The following is an 18,512-nucleotide window of genomic DNA, read 5'->3' on the forward strand; positions in this document are numbered from 1 at the left end:
ATTGTCTAGTTCACCATTTCCTCCACATATAATTAGACCCTTATGGCACTGCGCTAACTTTATATGTAAGAGAAAAGCATGTTCCATAATGTCCATGAAGATGAGTGACATATAATCCGTGCATTCATGTGTGTTGTGGTCAGAGCAGGCGGGGCATCAGAGGAGGAAGCAATACTGGCTAATTCTCAAACTCTTCCTGGAAGAGATGGCTTCCAACTCTGCCTTGAAGCACAAGAGCATGGCAAATCTACTAGAAACACGAGAGGGCAGGCCAGGCTTAGAGCAGAGTAAACTGGCCATTTCTGATAGAATTATGGGAACTACGGAAACAGGCATAAAATATGGTACCAAAGGGATATTAGGGACTGCAACTTTTATTAGGTAGGTTGGGCTAAGGTAATAGTTATAAACGAAAGTGCTGTTGTTTTTATAAGAAGAGCATTACATTTTTGAAATACACTCACATCAATACATATGATGATGCCTTGATGAATATATTAAAGTTGAGAGAAATTGAATACATGGGACCAGTTAAAGTATTGCTATAAGTTATAGCTTTTTGTATTGTTGTCATAGCACTAAAGTGCTTTATATTATAAAGCATCTACTATTGGTTTGCTTTATATTCAAGGAGTCCAAACATATTCTTCCTTTATTTAGTTCATTGTACTATTGCTATATTTTATATCAATAGTTTAACTAGCCCTCTATTATAATTTCTCTCAAATAATTTTACTATTGTTATTGCAATAGATTTTCTGACTGATGTTACTAGTTAAACTGAACTCTGAAAAACTTGATTTATGTGATTATGATATATAAAATGACAATAGTGCTTATCACATAGACTTTTAAAGTGAGCTATATTGTTATAATTTTATAGCCTTGTTTTAAATAATTTAGGGTTTAGATCATACAATTTTATTGGTTATTTGAATGTATTATGTGATAACTATACAACTAGCATATAATTTGACATGCAAGATATACCGCTACACTTTTTTCCTAGATATTTGTTATTACACTTACTTTTTCTGAGTGTTTTGTTGCACTTAAAAAATAAAAGGTGTTCCAAGTAGTATGTATTGAGATACTTCTATATCACAAGACTAGGTTCGAAAGGTTCTAGGCCTAGGAAGACAAAAATGAGTAAAAGAAGGATGTTTTAAGTATAGAACAGGAGCTAACGAAATAAAGAGGTGATTAATTTACATTTGTACATGGCTCTGTGTTTCATGAAGGAAGGCATGATATACAATCACCTAGAAGGCTGGAGAAGTGGCAGGAGAGGTTTGACTTCCATTCTGAGTGGTGAGCAGGTGCACCTAAGCGGGAGCACGTGGAGAATTGAGAGCCCTAGGGGCAATAGACAGCATTTTGAGCTGTGGCAACTATAGATGGCATGCTGCTGAGTTTGTGGAAATGATCTTCTGTGTATGTAAATATATATGTATATATCATTGAATGCATAGGTATATACACACATATATACTATTGGTGAGTGAGCAAAGAAAATATGGAAAATATGAAGGGCTTGAATCAAATAAACACTGGAGATTTGTAGGCAGGTTTTAAAAAGACAAGTGATGTAATATCAGTGCTCTTGATTTTGATTCATGCCTTATTTGAATGAATTTTATTAAGTTGCTTTTGCTGTAGTTTCTTGAATGGGTGAGTGTTTTATATTTTTAAAATTTGCATGTTTGAGAATATTTGACACTGCCTCTGTTTCCTGACAGACAATCTGCTGGGTATAAACTTACTGAGCCACCTATTTCTTCACCTAGGTATTTACGCAATTTCCTTTTTTGTTTTCTATCATACAATGTTGTTTTGTACAAGTACGAAACCACCTGACTACTTACCTTCTGTGGAAGGTAACTATCTACTTACCTTACCTTCTCCTTGCTTTTTGTTCAAGGAGTCCAAATATATTCTTCCTTTACTTAGAAAGTTCCACAATTAATCTTTCTGTAAAATAAGATTTTCCTGGATGGTAGTGACATTTTAGTCTGCAGATATGTGTAATTTGAGGTTTTATTTCCTGTCTTTCATTTCTGTTACCTTCTCATTAATCAATTTCACCTCTTTCAAAGAATATCATATTTTACTTTTAGTTTGAAATTTAACAACCAGGATTAACCCTCTGTGCTCAGCCAAGTCCTTGTCTCCTCTGGGCTCTTTAACTACATCTAGTGAATTTTTTTATCTCCTCCTCTGACAGAGAGGTGAGCTGGAGGAGTTTATAGTTGACAGAGGTCATTTTGATTTGAAAACAAGCTACAAAATTTTAATGTATTTCCTCCTGGGAAAATAAATCCTCCATTCTTTCATATTTTTGTGATTGGTGTTTTTGTGTAAAACCCATCAGAAACACTCTGTGGAGCTGTCTGATGTTCACACCCTGCACTCCTGCCGTCTCTGTACTTTACGTACAGTAGTTTCCTCTGATAAAAGGATAATGCACATGTGGTAAATATCACATGTGTGTGTCTCATTTAAATGGTACCTGGGATGCATGTATTAGCTGTGATGATGCTGCATTTCTATTTAGCTGTGCTTCCACTCTTTACTGACATTTTCAAATAATTTCTGAAATTATTTGAATCCACAAAGTGGTTTGTTTCTGTAGTAAAACACTTGCAAATATATGTTTTATGATTTCTAATCCCTTAACACTAATTCTATCCTACCTGAATATATAGATATGTGCCAGATTTCAACATTATATATCAAAATGTTTTTATGTTTCACTATATTGCATATATTCTCTTAAAAATTTGTGGCTTGATGTTCCATTGGTATTGTTTCCTCTTTTCATTTAATATGGATATTTTCTTGCCTCTTTTATTTTTCCCATGAGATTCAAGGGAAGGAGAATAAAGTATAAGTGGCTTCTCTCTCAAATTTACTGGAAGAAAGTTGTGTTTGTTTTGTAGAAGGAACTTCCTGGAGACAGTGTATAACATCATTTACTGATGTAAACCTCAAGAGGAACTTAAGCTGGATCATAATCATAATAATTGAGGGAAGAAATTATGATGGTTTAATCTATGACAGTGATAGTGAATATATAAGCAAAAGCAAATGTAGGGGAACTTGTTATAGAGCTAAACGAAACTGAAGTGATGGATTGGATCTGTAGATAATGAAGAGGATATGGTTTGCATAATTTTTTGATGAGTGATATTTGCAACCAATTTTAAAACATACAGAAATGTGATGTCAGTAATGGAGAAAAATACCAAAGGGAGTGTGTTCCCTCTAAGTCTCAGACTCCGAGGTTTTTGTGCAATACCTAAAAAGAGGTTTCTATTAAGTCTTTGACCTTTGGGAGGAAATATGTCTCGCAACATATACATCTGAAACATTTCAAAAGACTTCTAGTGACAAAAGCAATAGTTGCAGATAAGATTACTTACAGTTATGACTGTGTAAAGAGACTGAATACATATCAAATAGAATAATATAAAAAAGAGACTATTAACTAAGAAAAGTTATGTGATAATGAGAGATAACCAAACTTCTCACCAGTTATTTGTATTTCCCAAAATGTATTCTTACATTTTTCACATCTCAACAATCCGTTCATAGGATTCTAAAAAATTCTACCCTCTTAGAGCTGACATGGAGCAAGAAATAAAAAGCCCAGCCTCTAGTACCAGGAAGTGGGTATCTGGACTCTGCATCACACCAGCCCTGTGACCTATGATATTCCAGTGTCTAGCTGAGTCAATTTCCTCACAAGGTAAAATAGGGATAAAAAATTTCATCTCCATATGTTGCTGTGAGGCTTCACTGAATATACTGATAAACCATGCAGCAGTTTGGGGGACATAGTAGACACTTAAAACTTCTTTCTCCTCTATTTGTCCTTCTTTCTTTCCCCTGGACTTGATTCATGTCCTCTACGTGGAATTCTCTCCTGTTCTCTCTGTTGTTGTTCATTCACTTTTTTCTTGTCTGATGGCTTTTGTATACATTTCCATCAAGGTTTTATTAATCTTGATACTCCACAATCTTCTTAGCAATGTCTGTGGGTGACACATAATAAGGACTGTAAATGTGTTTGTTGAATTATTAGTTGAATGATTTCACTAAATAATAAAAATCTGAATCATCAGATTAGATTGTAAACACATGTTTTTTACATTATACAAAGTAGAAAATAGATTAAATCACAGGGAGTCCTGCTTTTGAGGTTTTACATACATATTTAAGGGGAATGTATTGCTCCTCCCTCACAAAGTGGTTCAGGCCACTTGTATTTTATGTGGGATCTAGAAGCACAATCCATTGTGTAGGCTTAAGCTCAGAATGGATCTTAACTTGTCCCAAGCTAAGTTGTGGGTATGATATGTCTTGGTCAGGAAGTCTAGCCAAGTCCAAAGGCTGATTATTCACATCAACTATGAATAAGAATCATTTGGCTGAGGAATGCCCTGGCATAAATTCAGTATGATGGAAACATCAGAGATCGGACTATCAGCAAATGCAAAGAAATAGGTTAGAAGAAGAACTTGTAGAAATGTTCTAGAGAGAGGGGGTGGGACTGTGTTTTGCAGAGTGTTGTCATTGCTGACATAGGCAGGAAAAAGTAGTTTAGATAAAAGTGAATTTCGGACTAGAATGTATAAACATGATGCACATTTTGCGTGTTTACTGCTACTGAATTCAGAAGCTAGATTTGTCCCAATACATTGCAACAACACTCATCAAACTTTGTAAATTGAGAGAAAATATTTAGCGTCACCAAATAAATAAAATCAGGTAAACTGTCAATAATATTGGGTCCATCTATGCCATGACAAGATGCACTGACCAGGAATGCCAGGAGCAAAGTTCATCATCCACATGGTTTAACTTATTAACTCATTACTCCCCAAACCTAAGTCTGTGGAAAGTTATGTACCTTCCTTGTTATAAGCTTTAAGAATTAGTCGTTGGTGAAATAAAAATAAAGTAAAAAAAATAGGATGAACTTTTCCACAATATAAATTTATCTCTAAAGATAATTTTTTAAATAACTTTTTATTTCTTTTTTAAAAGATTTTATTTATTTATATATCTTTAGAGGGGAACGAGAGAGGGAGAGAAACATCAATGTATGGTTGCCTTTCATGCGTCCCCTGCTGGGAGTTGGCCTGCAGGGAACCTGCCTGCAACCCAGGCATGTGCCCTGACTGAGAATTGAACCGCAATCCTCTGGTTCACAGGCCTGTGCTCAATCCACTGAGCTACACCAGCCAGGGCTCTAAAGATAATTTTTATGTTTGTGTTTTTGTCCTTTCTGCCCTTTTTATTAAATAATATGACTTCTCTCTTTTGTATGAAGTTATGATAATAAACAGCACTTGTTCTTGCTATTTCATTTTTTAAATGCAAAAAAATGCCAACTTTTATTTCAGCTGTATTTGTTTTTTGGAAATATTTTCAGTTTATGAAATTTAAAATATAACACAGGAAGCACTGAAACATAGGGTCTAAAATTTTAGACATTAGTGAGCTTTCCAGTATTTACAAATATCTGGATGTCATCATTTAGTCAAAATATTTTGGCATAATATAAACCTGCCTTTGACTGCTTTAAATAGGGTCTTTGAGTGGTCTATTAAAAGCACAAAGTCTCAGTCAAGGAAAAGGACATAAATCAAAAACCATCACTGAATTCAGGCAATTCATGAGGCTAGCAACTGATGATATCTTATTACCTTCTGTGCTGTAAAACAAAGAGATAGAGATGGAGGCCAAGGTGAAGTAGAGGGAAGGAGAGAAGGAAAGGGAGACAGAGAGGGAGAGAAGGAAGGAGAGAAAGGAAGAAATGTAACAGAAATCAGAAATATAAAGAACAGAGTGGCTATTGTTTGGATTTGAAGGTCAAGTACACAATTTTCCATCCTACTATAAAAAGCTTAGTTCCAGGCAGTCTTGCATTCTAGAAATCAGTACTCATTTCATTGCCTTTTGAGAATCTGACCCAATCATTGTAATGTAAGCATCTGTATAAATATGTGCTTATCCTAAAAATAATCATGGTACCATGGGAAACATATAACTTTATTGTGTAGTCATGTATGACTTTTGATATAATTTTTTCATCTTTTTTTTCTGTGTTAAATATATAAGAAGAGCATTAGGCTTTGTAATAAGTTTTCATTATTCTACATAATGCATTGATAGTGTCTGCTAACAATGCCTTTTTCTTTTTTTCTTTACTCAAATAGAACTACATTAGAGGTCATGAAGATTTTATAGGAAAATGCTTAATCTAAACATTTATAAATAAATAAGTAGAATGAAAATTAAAATTGACTCATTAGGAAAGATCATGATTTACCTACCATGATTATTTGGGAGGTAATAATTTGGTAGGATATTTTGATTAAAGTCTATATCAATTATAATTTATTTTCTTCTTTTGATCTATTTTATTAGTTAAAAATAAATTACTAAATGGAGTTCTTATGTAAGTATCTTGAATTTCATAAGACTATTTTTTGGAACTACATCACAAGAGAGTGTAATCTATTTTGTAACTGAACATGGTGCCGCTTGAAATTATGTAAGTTGAATTGAGTTTTCTTTCCAAAATATCTATATGCTTAAGCTTAATATCTACATTGCTTTCTATTAAATAATAATAAGGATGATAATAGCACTTTTTGAGCACAAACTATTTGCTTTGCCATATGATCCACATATCTTCTACTATGTCATTAAGTAAATCATAGAAACACTCAATCACTTGGTGAATCTGGAATAAATAGAATGCTTTATCTACCACATTTAAATTTAAAGAATATAGATTTCATTAATGAGAACATGTCTGAAATGGCAGTTTTGATTACAATTCTACATTTATTTCTCTTTATGGTTGACAGAGAATGTAGGAGTCAAAGTAATGTCTCATCCAGAGAAATACTGACTTAAACCCAAAAGGTATAATTGGCTTACTGGGGTTTACCATAGTGAAATTGTTTCTATAGAAATTTAGGTTGTACTTTAAAATTACATTTGTTGTTATTTGACTGATTATGCACATATTAAATATCTTAAAAGGTAGTGGGATATTAAATATCTCACACCAATGAATATTTATTTTATTTCACATGCTGGTTTATGTCATGGTAAGATTCACATAACAGACACTGAAAAGAAACACCTAAAATTGTGAAGGACTAGAGACAAAGTTGAAGTTCTTTAATGTCAATTGCAGGTGAATATGTCTACATAGAGGAAAAACAAAGTCATACATCTGGGAAAACAAAGTATTAAATAATGTAAGATCTAGATTTAGAGAAAAGTTCTCTAATTTTAACCTAGATATTTTTTGACCTGGAAAGTAGTAAGTAAACCTAAACAATTCAGAATTTGCCATGGCTCGATGCCATGAGCATCTCAGAAAGGCTCTTCTTTCAGTAATAAAGCAACGCAAAGAGTCCCTGAGAGAAAGGAACATCTAAAGAAATTGCAGCAAAAGGAATGATGAGGCAAGGCTAAGTGCATTTGAAAGCAACCAGAAACAGCTGCTGACACATACTTCAGGAAAATACCATCTTCTTTTTAATAAATGATCCAGCACTAACATTTTTTGAAGGGTAGTTTGTTTTCAGAGTGATTTCATTAAAAAAAACTACTGAAGACTTTTAAATTGTCTGTACCTAGGAACCAATAATTCTCCCAGAATGAATTTGCAAAATTCAACCTGTAACATATTTTTCAATTGGATAAATATTTTTATTATTTTGAATTATGATATAGAAAGCCATGATATTTGTCATTTATAATTCAGGACACATGTATTGACAAACAAAAATATTTCAGTGTTCTTAAAATTACCACTACATTTAATACTAATTTATATCAAAGTACGTACTGCTATTCTTTCTTATCCTTTCACCACATAAGATTACTAATATGATAACAAGTTAGCACACTTGCTAAGATAAGCGTTTTGTCTGCTCCATCTGGATCCTAATTTCCTAGTTATGCAAATCGGTAAACTTTGACTGAGTATATACTATGCCAACTATTATTGTAGGTTTTTAGATGAATTATCCAATTTCACTTTCACGATAACTCTTGGCAGATACATTATTAATCCCATCTTCCAAAAACTGAGGCCTAGGCATTATAAGGAACTCATTCTAGTTTGCACACCTAGTAAACAAGTATAGTGGTGCTGCTGGTGTTTTTAACTATAACTGGATGATTTTATGTTCTACAGCTTTAGTATTTGTCTTCCTATAATGTTTTCTACTTGATGCTTAGAGCTCACTTACATAGTAGATTCTGTACCTTTCTGATCTAAGTCTCACCATGTCTCTTAAATGATCTTCCCATTGATTAATCATTGATCTCAGTGTAAAAATCTCTTGGTTTAGACTCACTCAGGGCCCAAACTCCATATGTTTGTTTGTTTGTTCATTTGTTTGGTTGGTTGGTTTGGTTTGGTTTGGTTTTTGATTACCTACTCAGTTTGGTCTCTCTGGTATTGGGTTAGAATTATAGAGTTTAGAGTAGAGTTTAAAATTGGAAGAAAAACTAAAGAACATCTAGTCTATTTGATGAACAGCTCTCCTTAAACATCCATTTAATCAATGAGAGAATATATCTATTAATATAGCCCCTGCCTCTGGTAGGAGTCCCTTCCATCCTCACACAGCTCAGAGTACCTGAAAGTTCGGTCATATATTAATCTTTTGCAATCATCTGGACACTAGCAAGAGGAATGGCATTTAAATTTAGATATTATATAGTGTATTCTCTGTTTTTTCTCTCAGAAGACTAATAGCTCTTATTTATTTTAAATATGATTCACATAAACGAAACTCTTTCCCTTGATCTATTCCTTTCTGCCTGCCTTCCTCTTTCTCTTTCTCTCTTTCTTTTTGAAAATATTTTATTTATTTATTTTTAGAGAGAGAAGAAGGGAAGGAGAGAGGGAGAGAACCATGGATGTATGGTTGCCTCTTGTATGTCCCCTACTGGGGACCTGGCCCACAACCCAGGCATGTGCCCTGACTGGTAATCAAACCAGTAATCCTTTGGGTTACAGGCCCGTGCTCAATCCACTGAGCTACACCAGCCAGATATTTCTTTCTTTCGTTTTCTTTCTTTTTTGTCAGGGTTAGAGGTGAGATAAGATCAGTCTCATTATTGACATGTTTCTCGTGAAATTTAAATGCATCTTTTAAACATTTGTTAACAATTCCTATAATTTGTGTTACTATAATTTAATATTAGTAACTTGGTAGTATAGAAAAGAAGCCATAGGAGTTGAGGATGGTGGGCTATTAATTATATATTTCCTAACATGAGGGAATGTTAATTCTGGAGAAAGTCATTTATGTAAATGATTGTAATAGTTGACAGTGTGATACAAGTCATGAATGATTTGAGCAAGATGTTACAAAGAAATTAAATCTTCCCTAGTTTGTGTAGCTCACTGGATTGAGTGCAGGCTGCAAACCATAGGGTCGCAAGTTCGATTCCCAGTCAAGGCATATGCCTGGGTTGTAGGCCAAGTCCCCAGTGGGGGCCACGTGAGAGGCAACCACACATTGATGTTTCTCTCCCTCTCTTTCTCCCTCCGTTCCCCTCCCTCTAAAAATAAATAAACAAACTCTTTTTTAAAAAGGTAAATCTATGAGAATTTCTTGGAGCTTGCATTTGAACTAGCTTATAAGGCTGGGTACTGCTGGGCCAAGGTGGCAGGAAAGAGGACATGAGGAGGTATACTGGTGTGGAGTCTCAACTCAGATGGTAATGATTGGATCTTTAATGCTATGTTAAAGTGTTTGAACTTTGTCCTCTATTAAAATAATATTTAATTATATTGGGAGGCAGTAGGAGAAATACATAAATCAAAGAAATTTATCAAATGGCCAATGTCTTCAGGTCAGGGCTGAGACAGAGGAAGGGTCTACATTGCCACCTCCTCTCCTCGAAAGGCACTGTCTACGTTTAATGCTGATGAAAAGGTTCTACTATGTGTGTAACAGAAAAATCTGAATCATTGATTCAGGACATAGTTTTGGAGACTCTTCAACATTTCTAGCCCTTGGGAGTAAGGTTGTGATGGTTTATGTACATAATTTTGATAAAAACGTATGTTTAAAGAAAACCTCTTTGCTGATACTCAATAATTGCCTTTCTGTATGAAAGCGAACTTACAATTAATGTTATTTTTATATGAAAATATTTTTCTCACTTAAAGTTTAGTTCCGACAGTTCAGTACTTGCCCATTCACACCAAAAGCAAATTTGGAGAGCTTTAACCAACAGAAAAATTGAGGTCAGTTTATATAATTAATTTAATTCATGTTTTTACAAAAGGCCAACTCAGCTTCTTTATATATGTCTGTTACAAAATTTTACAAAGGATATGGTTGAAAAGATTAAAATTCTGCAATAAAATGAAACCTCAAATAACCTAGGAGTCTAAACAGTGTTTCCTCCTAGTAACTCTGCTAATGCTTATTCTTCTAGCTAATGACTCAGATCACATTAAGCCACTTACACCAGTCTTTGTAATATTCAAGGCACTTTCTATGTAAAACTGACCATTCTAATCCATTGATAAATGCAAACAGACTCCACCAGACCAGTTGTGAGGAAAAGGGATTTTTCTCCCTTTTTTCTATAGCACTGTGTGTCTTGAGAATGATATCAGGAAACTAATGAGCATAATTCCCATTTCAATGAAATGTAAAAAAAGGTTGGCTTCTATATATTTTATATTACTGTGAAGAGAAACCATGGATTGGTAAGTACATCAGGGAGCAGTCAGATTACCATGTACCAAATCTATGCTTACGTGGGACCTCAGATTAACACCCAATGTCTTGTTTTGTTACATTGCAGAAATGCTGGAATCCAACAATTTGATCACTTTCAATGGCTTGGCCAACAGCTCCAGTTATCACACCTTCCTTTTGGATGAAGAACGGAGCAGGCTGTATGTTGGAGCAAAAGATCACATATTCTCATTCAACCTGGTTAATATCAAGGATTTTCAAAAGGTATCTTTATTTTAATATGTGTACTACAGTACTTTTGAGACATCTCAAGAATTCTCTAGATATATAACAGTGTGACCATTGAAAAATTGTTTAAATGACTACTTTACCTTTTTAGATACAAATATGAGTAATGCATTGTTTTGACTATCACAAATCAATGGATGCAATAAACCATAAAAATCCTCAAGGAGAAAGCTATAGTGTTTTCAAAAAATTATATATAGTTATCTCATTTTTCCTACATAAAATTAAATAAATACCTGAACCATTATAAAAGTATATTATAACTTATTTCATGTACTGTGTATATTATGTATGTGTATGTGTGTGTATATACACACATATATATATACACATATATATAAAGTAAATGTATACATCTTTATGTGACCAGCAAATGATAAAGTAAATGTATACATCTTTATGTGACCAGCAAATGCAGAGTTCATCAATCATTATACACATGCCTAACCTGGTACATCAACTGTGCTTGTAAATAAAATTTAATGGAAAACTGGCACTCATTTCCATGTTGTCTATGCCTGTTTTCATTCTACAATGGCAGAATTCAGTTATTGTGATAGAGATCATCTGTCTCACAAAGCCTAAAATATTTACTATCTAGCCTTTTTTTTAAAGGACATTTTATTATATCATTAAGTTGTCCCAATTTTTCCTCCTTCACTCCCCTCCGCTGGTATCCCCGTTCCCCTCCAGCAATCTTCTCCCTTAGTTCATGTCCATGGGTTAGGCGTAAATTCTTTGGCTTCTCCATGTCCTATACTAGTTTTAACACCCTCCTATCTGCTTTGTACACACTAATTATGATTTTTAATACCTGCACCTTTCCCCCTATTCTCCACACTCCTCTTCCCCACTGATAAACCTCCAAATGATCTCCATACCGATTTCTGTTTCTGTTCTGGTTGTTACCTTAGTTTGTTTGTTATCTAGCCTTTTAAACAAAAATATTGTCAAACACTTATCTGAAAAATCAATTTTCAGTGTCAGGTTTTTATGTATGTGGTCATTTAGATACTGCCCATTTGTCAGTTTTATTCATATTCTTTATAGTGTTTCTGGCTTATTTAATTAATAAGGTATATAGTTTGGAACATAAACATTGATTGAAAATTAGTGGATATTGTGCTACTGAGTCTATCTGCTATCCTCTCTAAATAAACCATTTTCCCACCTTTCAATATTTCCAGGCTTCTTTAAGGAACAAAGATCTTTACGCAAAAGCTTTTACAAAAGTGCCAGTTTAACATGTTTTTAAGAGTGAATACACTTCAGTATTTATGTTAGTTTTGCTTCTTAACACATAGGGCTTTAAAGTGGTGTGCCTCAAATTCTTATAAACCATAGTAGGCAGAGCAACACTTTTTTATTGTGTAAAAAGCTTTTATTCTGTTTGGAGAATATTGCTTTTGGAATAAAATGAAGATTTAAATTCAAAGCTGATTCAGATCTTTAAAGATCTGAAGTTATCTTTAGTACTGTACTAAAAACCTAAGACTCACTTTGTTTCCATTACTGAAATACTGAAATTCTGAATATGTATAAAAATTTGATTCCTTACATAGAGGCATATAAAATAGCAATACTGATATATAATATCAATACATAATACTTTAGAATTAGAATATAACATTTAAAAATCACCTTGGATAATTCTTTTCTGACTTTTCCATCTGTCTGGTTTTTGAGCTAGCACAGATACCAGTACCCTAACATCAACCATTATCTAAGAAAACTGCTTACTCCTGTTTTCTGAAATGACAAAACATTTATCTTCGGGTCTTTCATAAAGGTCACAAAATAAGCAAATTTTTGTTCTTTTAGTGAATGGAAATTATTCTTTAAAAATGAATGAAAAATCTAAGATGATTATAAATATTTGCTACTTTAATAATAAAAGTTTATTTCAGTTCAACTTTGGGAGGTTTATGTTTTGATCTTTTTTAAAATTAATATATAAATATAAATATATGTGTACATATCTATATACCTATATATAGACAATATAGGAGCACATATCACTTCACAATGCAATATTTAATGTATTTAACATTTCCCACTGAATAGTCTTTTTGGTTTGCATATTAATTAGTTTTAAAATTGAAAAGATTAAGTCATCATATAAGTTAACCAATAATTTTATATATGAGAAAAATCCTAAGGCCACTTGAATGCCCAAGATGTATCACCGTACCTCTTCTACCAATTAGACTTTCTTAGGTTATTATTTGTTAATTATTGTATTATTTTCCATATGAACAACTGTGAACCTGCATTTGTCCTCCCACATATATACTGAAAGACTGAATTAATTAAAGTTAGGTGACTTGCCCGGTGCCATAGTGTTCCTGTTAAAACACCTGCTCTTGAATTTAAAATCATTATGCTAGTAATGGAAGACATATTTTAATATTAAAACATCCCATTTCAAACACGTTACTTAGTTTTAATTTGATTTAATAGGCAGTATATCACACTGCCCATGAGAGTGAATAGAATTTACTTAAATATTACATCTGTTTGAATATATATATTCATATATTCAGTGCTTTTTACCCTATTTACTCTTACTTAACAAATTTTTTCTATGCTTCTACTACTGTGATAAATTCTATAGGTTATAATATGATGGCATAATTCTTGAGGAATTTACAAAATGGTAGATAAAGATAAAGGTTTATGAATATAAAGGTAAATACTAGGCCAATCCTTGTTAGATACAAAAACATACTATCAGGCTTGGAAGGACTATCGAAGGATTCTTGGCCGTGATAAAGGATGCAATCTCTTTGAAGCATAAGCAGTTATTAAATAACTAAGAGAGGCCACCATGATTAGAAGCATAAGGAGGATGCTATAAAATAGATCATGAAGCACTTTGAATAGTATAATGGATAAGAAATTTAGACATTGTTAGTTAAGTGAGACATTTTTGAAAATAGGAGCCAAAACATCAACAGGTTAACAAATGTATGCATATTTGTATACACACACACACACACACACACATTACTCTGGAACTCTAGAAAGTTGAAAGTACACATACTTCTCTGGTATGATATAATGTAGCACAAATATTATCAAAATTACATTAATTTTTAACATAAGAGAGAAATCACAAAATGGAGTCTATGCCACTCAACACAACAATCAAGATGTAGGAAGCTATGAAAAAGCAAAGTACCTTTTTGAATTAAAAAAATTAGGTTTTCATAATCTGAATTTTGCATAACCTTACTAGAAAGCTGAATGATTTTAGCTCTGGTGTATACCATTCTATCCCTGTGGAGTCCCAGGGATAATGTATATGGTATCCTCCTCTGGTGTAACCATTAACTGAGAACAGACCATCGGCCTTTCTGTAGCCAGTGTAAGGCTAAGGCTGTGGTGCCTGTGGAACGCAACTGCCGAGCAACCGTGCTAGTCATTCAGGAGTCAGGGTATGAAAATGGGATGGGCATACATTTGCCCCCCTACGGTGTTTCTGCCTCTGTGACGACTTTGTAACAACCTTGTGGAACTAGTCAAATAACAGTTCAAATTTATATACCACACACAGACATCAATGTAAAGAAAAGCGCATGAAAAGAAAAGAATATGTAAATTAAGAGATTCAAATGGTAAAAATTGGTGCACATCCAAAAATGGTTAGGGCTTTTCATTATGATATAGACCTGAAATGTGTATGTCATCATAGTTAATTCAATATGCCCTAAGTCCTTGCTAGTAAATGTATTGTATTTTGCTTTTTAATACCCTAGATTGACTATCACAGCCTTTGTCCAAGTTTATGACCATTTATATTCAATTTTCTGGAGGTTCCCAATGGCTGCTAATCAGTCATTTTGAGACTAAAATTTTTTTAGCTGACATGAATGATTACCTGCCACCGTCTCTGGACTTTTACATAAGATTTCCACCACCACCCCTGAAATTAACTAATGCTAACAGAAGAGAAGGCTGAATAAAAAACATTAAGTTTGTTGGCCCCAGGAGAGATAGGTGTCATTGGAATTGCCGAGGGAAACTAAAATGTTATATTAGAACTTAGATGAGGGTATAAGCATTAACATGACCAAGGGGAAGTGTATCCACAGTCCTCAAAGCCACCAGTAACACCTCGCTTTGTCAACCACTGTCACTGAATTCATACAACATAGGAACCTTTGGAAGGATGAAGACCAAAAATTAGGGATAAAAATGCAAACAATTATTTCTCAATTAGTCTGTTTTGCCTACAGTGAAGAGGGTGATTATTTTTAGAGCTATTTATTTGCTTTTTCATTTCCCCCTTTATTTCCTGAAAGTAAAATAAACCTACTCTTACCTATTTTCCCTGTCAAAAAAATATATTTCTTCCTAAAATGGTTTTTTTCTAACTCTGTAAATTGTTCATTCGAGCACGTTCAGCTGAGATTTGGATTAGGGTAATGAATCTAGAGCAGCCAATGTTAAAATTTCAAAATCACTATTTTAAAATGCTAATTCACTTAGAAGAATGTAAGTCATATTCTGTGTCTATTTCTACCTCTCTTTACTAAATGCTCATATCCTCTCAGGATGGTCTCTCTGTCCCAACCTGTTTTGGAGTTCTTCCCACTACACACTGCTTAGTTCCACAGGCATACCTTGAAGAGATGGTGGGTCTGCTTCCAGACCTCTATTGATAAAGCAAGTATCTCAATAAAATGAGTCAAAATCACTTTGCTGGTGGAGGGTCTTATCTTCCATTTGTTAAAATAATGCAACATATGTGAAGTGTAATAAAACAAAACGCAAGAAAACAAGGTATGCCTGCCTTGACTGCAGGAATTTCTGGGTTGCTCGGTTTTCCTATATGAAGTCTGTCCAGAAGCTAACCAGCCATGTACTGTGAATAATAGAGACATTTACTGAAGAAGATACAAGAAGCATTATACACAGGACAATGACACCTCAGTTACTTCAAAGAAGGAACCTTGAGACCGCACACAGTTCTCCCAACTGCCATCAGTTTAATTCATCAGAACACAGTTCTCCCAAACTGCTGTTGTATTTTCCTGAATCTCATCAATGAAATTTTATCAATCTGAAATCTCTTCCCTTTCAAAGGTGATTTTAGTTTTGGGAAAAGCCAGAAGTTGCAGGGCTCCAAATCTAGGCTGAAGCGGGGCTGAGTCATCAGGGTAATGATATTTTGCCAAAAAACTATGCACCAAACATGATGCATGAATGGGCAAGTTGTCTTGAAGAAGCTGCCAAAAACCAGTTGCTCATGGCTGTGGCCCTTTTGTATCTCTCAGCCCACAAAGAAATGTTGAGTAGCACTGGTTATTCATTGTTTGACCTGGAGCAGTGTTATCACAATGGACAACACCTTCCCAATCAAAAAACTGAATTCATATGGTCTTGATCTTGCTGTGACTTTGCCATTTCTTCTTCTTGACCATCTTTGAAGCATGTGTGCCATACTTTTATTTGTGTGGTACTCATTGCATCACCCCCAAAAGGCTTCTGAATCATCCAAATAGTTTCTGTGGAGGGATGTTCAAGCTTAACCCAAAATTTGATGCAGATTTGTTGCTCTATTCACTAATTTTGAATGCTACAGCCACACAGTACACACACTCTCTCAATGAAGTCTACTGCTCCTACTGACTAGTACAATGAAGTCAGTGTTCACGCATGTTCATTCCAGTCCATTCTCCTTGGCTGCCAGGTTACAGGCAGGCATTTGCCAGGTTGGGCAAATCATTCTCATTATATTAACAATGGCTGGACTTTTTCTGAACAGAACCCCAGAAAATCCACATGGATACCCAAAGAGTGAATGATTTAAGCTTATACCAATTAACGGATACCACTGAACAGTCTAAACTGAAAGGGTCCTGCCACACAATGTTTTATGGAACTTTCCTTATCTCAGTTTCCCAACTTGGTCTAATACACTGTAATGTTGGATCTAGTATTAAGAACTTAATTGGCATAACATAATGTTCCTTCTCTGCCCTTAGATTGTGTGGCCTGTATCTTACACCAGAAGGGATGAGTGCAAGTGGGCTGGAAAAGATATTCTGGTAAGCATAAATCTGTGAAATAATTTTAATAGTTGAATCAAGTAATTTATTACTCTGTCATCATTTTTGGGCTTGTTTTTAAAGCCCAATCACTCTTTAAAAACAAAATAGTCGTTGATTTTGGATACTTACATTTTTATGTAAAGTATTGACAGTTTTATATAAAGAAAGTAGGTTAAAATAACAACATTCCAACCCTTGATCTTAGCCAAAAGGCTGAGAAGCGATAAATAACAACATTCCTAAATAAAGCAAAACTATGTTCCCTTTGATGACTTTTATATATGCAAAAGAAAAATGCAATATTCTAGCACATATATTTATATTAAATGATTCAAATTATTTGTACAGATTGGTTTTAATATGTCAATTCCTCCTGAGTTTCTTTTGAATATGAAATATTTTTACCTCTGAGCCATAATTAAATTACAAGTCCTTTCTTCTTTCTACTTCTTCTTTTTTTTCACTTTATATGTGCCCCATTTTCCTCTCTCCTTTCTTGCCGGTCTTCCTCCCTTCCTTTTCTCCTTTCCTCCCTCCATTCTTTCCTTCCTTTCTTCCTTCCTTCTACTCATCCATGAAATAAATATGGATTGAGAAATGTCTATGTAACATACTCGAAACATATATAATTTATTAATTACAAAAAATAAATGACTATATAACAGCATTGTCCTGGTTACTGCAAAACAAAAGGTGAATGGTAAGCAATTCCTACAATGTCTTTACTGTTGTAAAAAATGAGGCCATTGTTCCTGAGGTAAACTTTAGCAGTGCAGTTAAGTGGGCTACTGGTTTTAGGTGTAGCTAAGTATCGGCACAGATTATGAAAGGTGGTTATAATCACTTAAATCAATGAACAAAAAAATCCAGCACTTAAAATATAATTTGTATTATTTTATGCTCTATCACACATTTTTGGATGTCTAAAGAAAAAGTAAATAGTTTAAAAGTTTTGTCTATATGTTAGAATTTGCAAGAAATTTATCCTATGCACCAAAAGACATAAATCAACCTGTATATGTGTAAATAGATAGATTGACGTATTCAAGGGACAACTTGATTGATTGGTAGCAGTTGCCTAAAATGACGCGCAGGCATATCTTACAGATACTTTGGGTTCAGTTGCACACCACCGTAATAAAGCAAGTATTGCAATAGAGTGGTAATGTTTTTATTATTTACTGATGGATGGTCTTGCTTTCAATCTGTAAAAGAATGCAACATTTGTGAAGCACCATAAAGCAAATCTCAACAAAATGAAGTATGTGTGTGAATGCTTAGAATGATTTAGATAGAATCGAGTTCATGGAAAAAGATGCATCAATCTCATAGCCATGCTGGCTGCAGGTGAAGGAAGGCAGATAAAGTTGCACAGAGCACAAGTGTTCACCATCCTGATTCATTTCAT

The 18,512-nt window shown here is 34.0% G+C and overlaps 1 protein-coding gene across 1 annotated transcript in view; it reads left to right on the plus strand.

Moving 5' to 3' along the window:
* Positions 1-18,512, plus strand: part of SEMA3A (semaphorin 3A) — a 323,208-nt gene that overhangs the window by 158,738 nt on the left and 145,958 nt on the right. Inside the window, exons 3-4 of the mRNA XM_037066142.1 lie at positions 10,867-11,024; positions 17,039-17,101. Coding sequence (XP_036922037.1) covers positions 10,867-11,024; positions 17,039-17,101 — 221 coding nt within the window. The remainder of the gene's footprint in view (positions 1-10,866; positions 11,025-17,038; positions 17,102-18,512) is intronic.

Source organism: Sturnira hondurensis, unplaced genomic scaffold (assembly GCF_014824575.4).
Source record: "Sturnira hondurensis isolate 20B ecotype Veracruz unplaced genomic scaffold, ASM1482457v3 Scaffold0016462, whole genome shotgun sequence".
In the NCBI taxonomy this organism is placed as follows: domain Eukaryota; kingdom Metazoa; phylum Chordata; class Mammalia; order Chiroptera; family Phyllostomidae; genus Sturnira; species Sturnira hondurensis.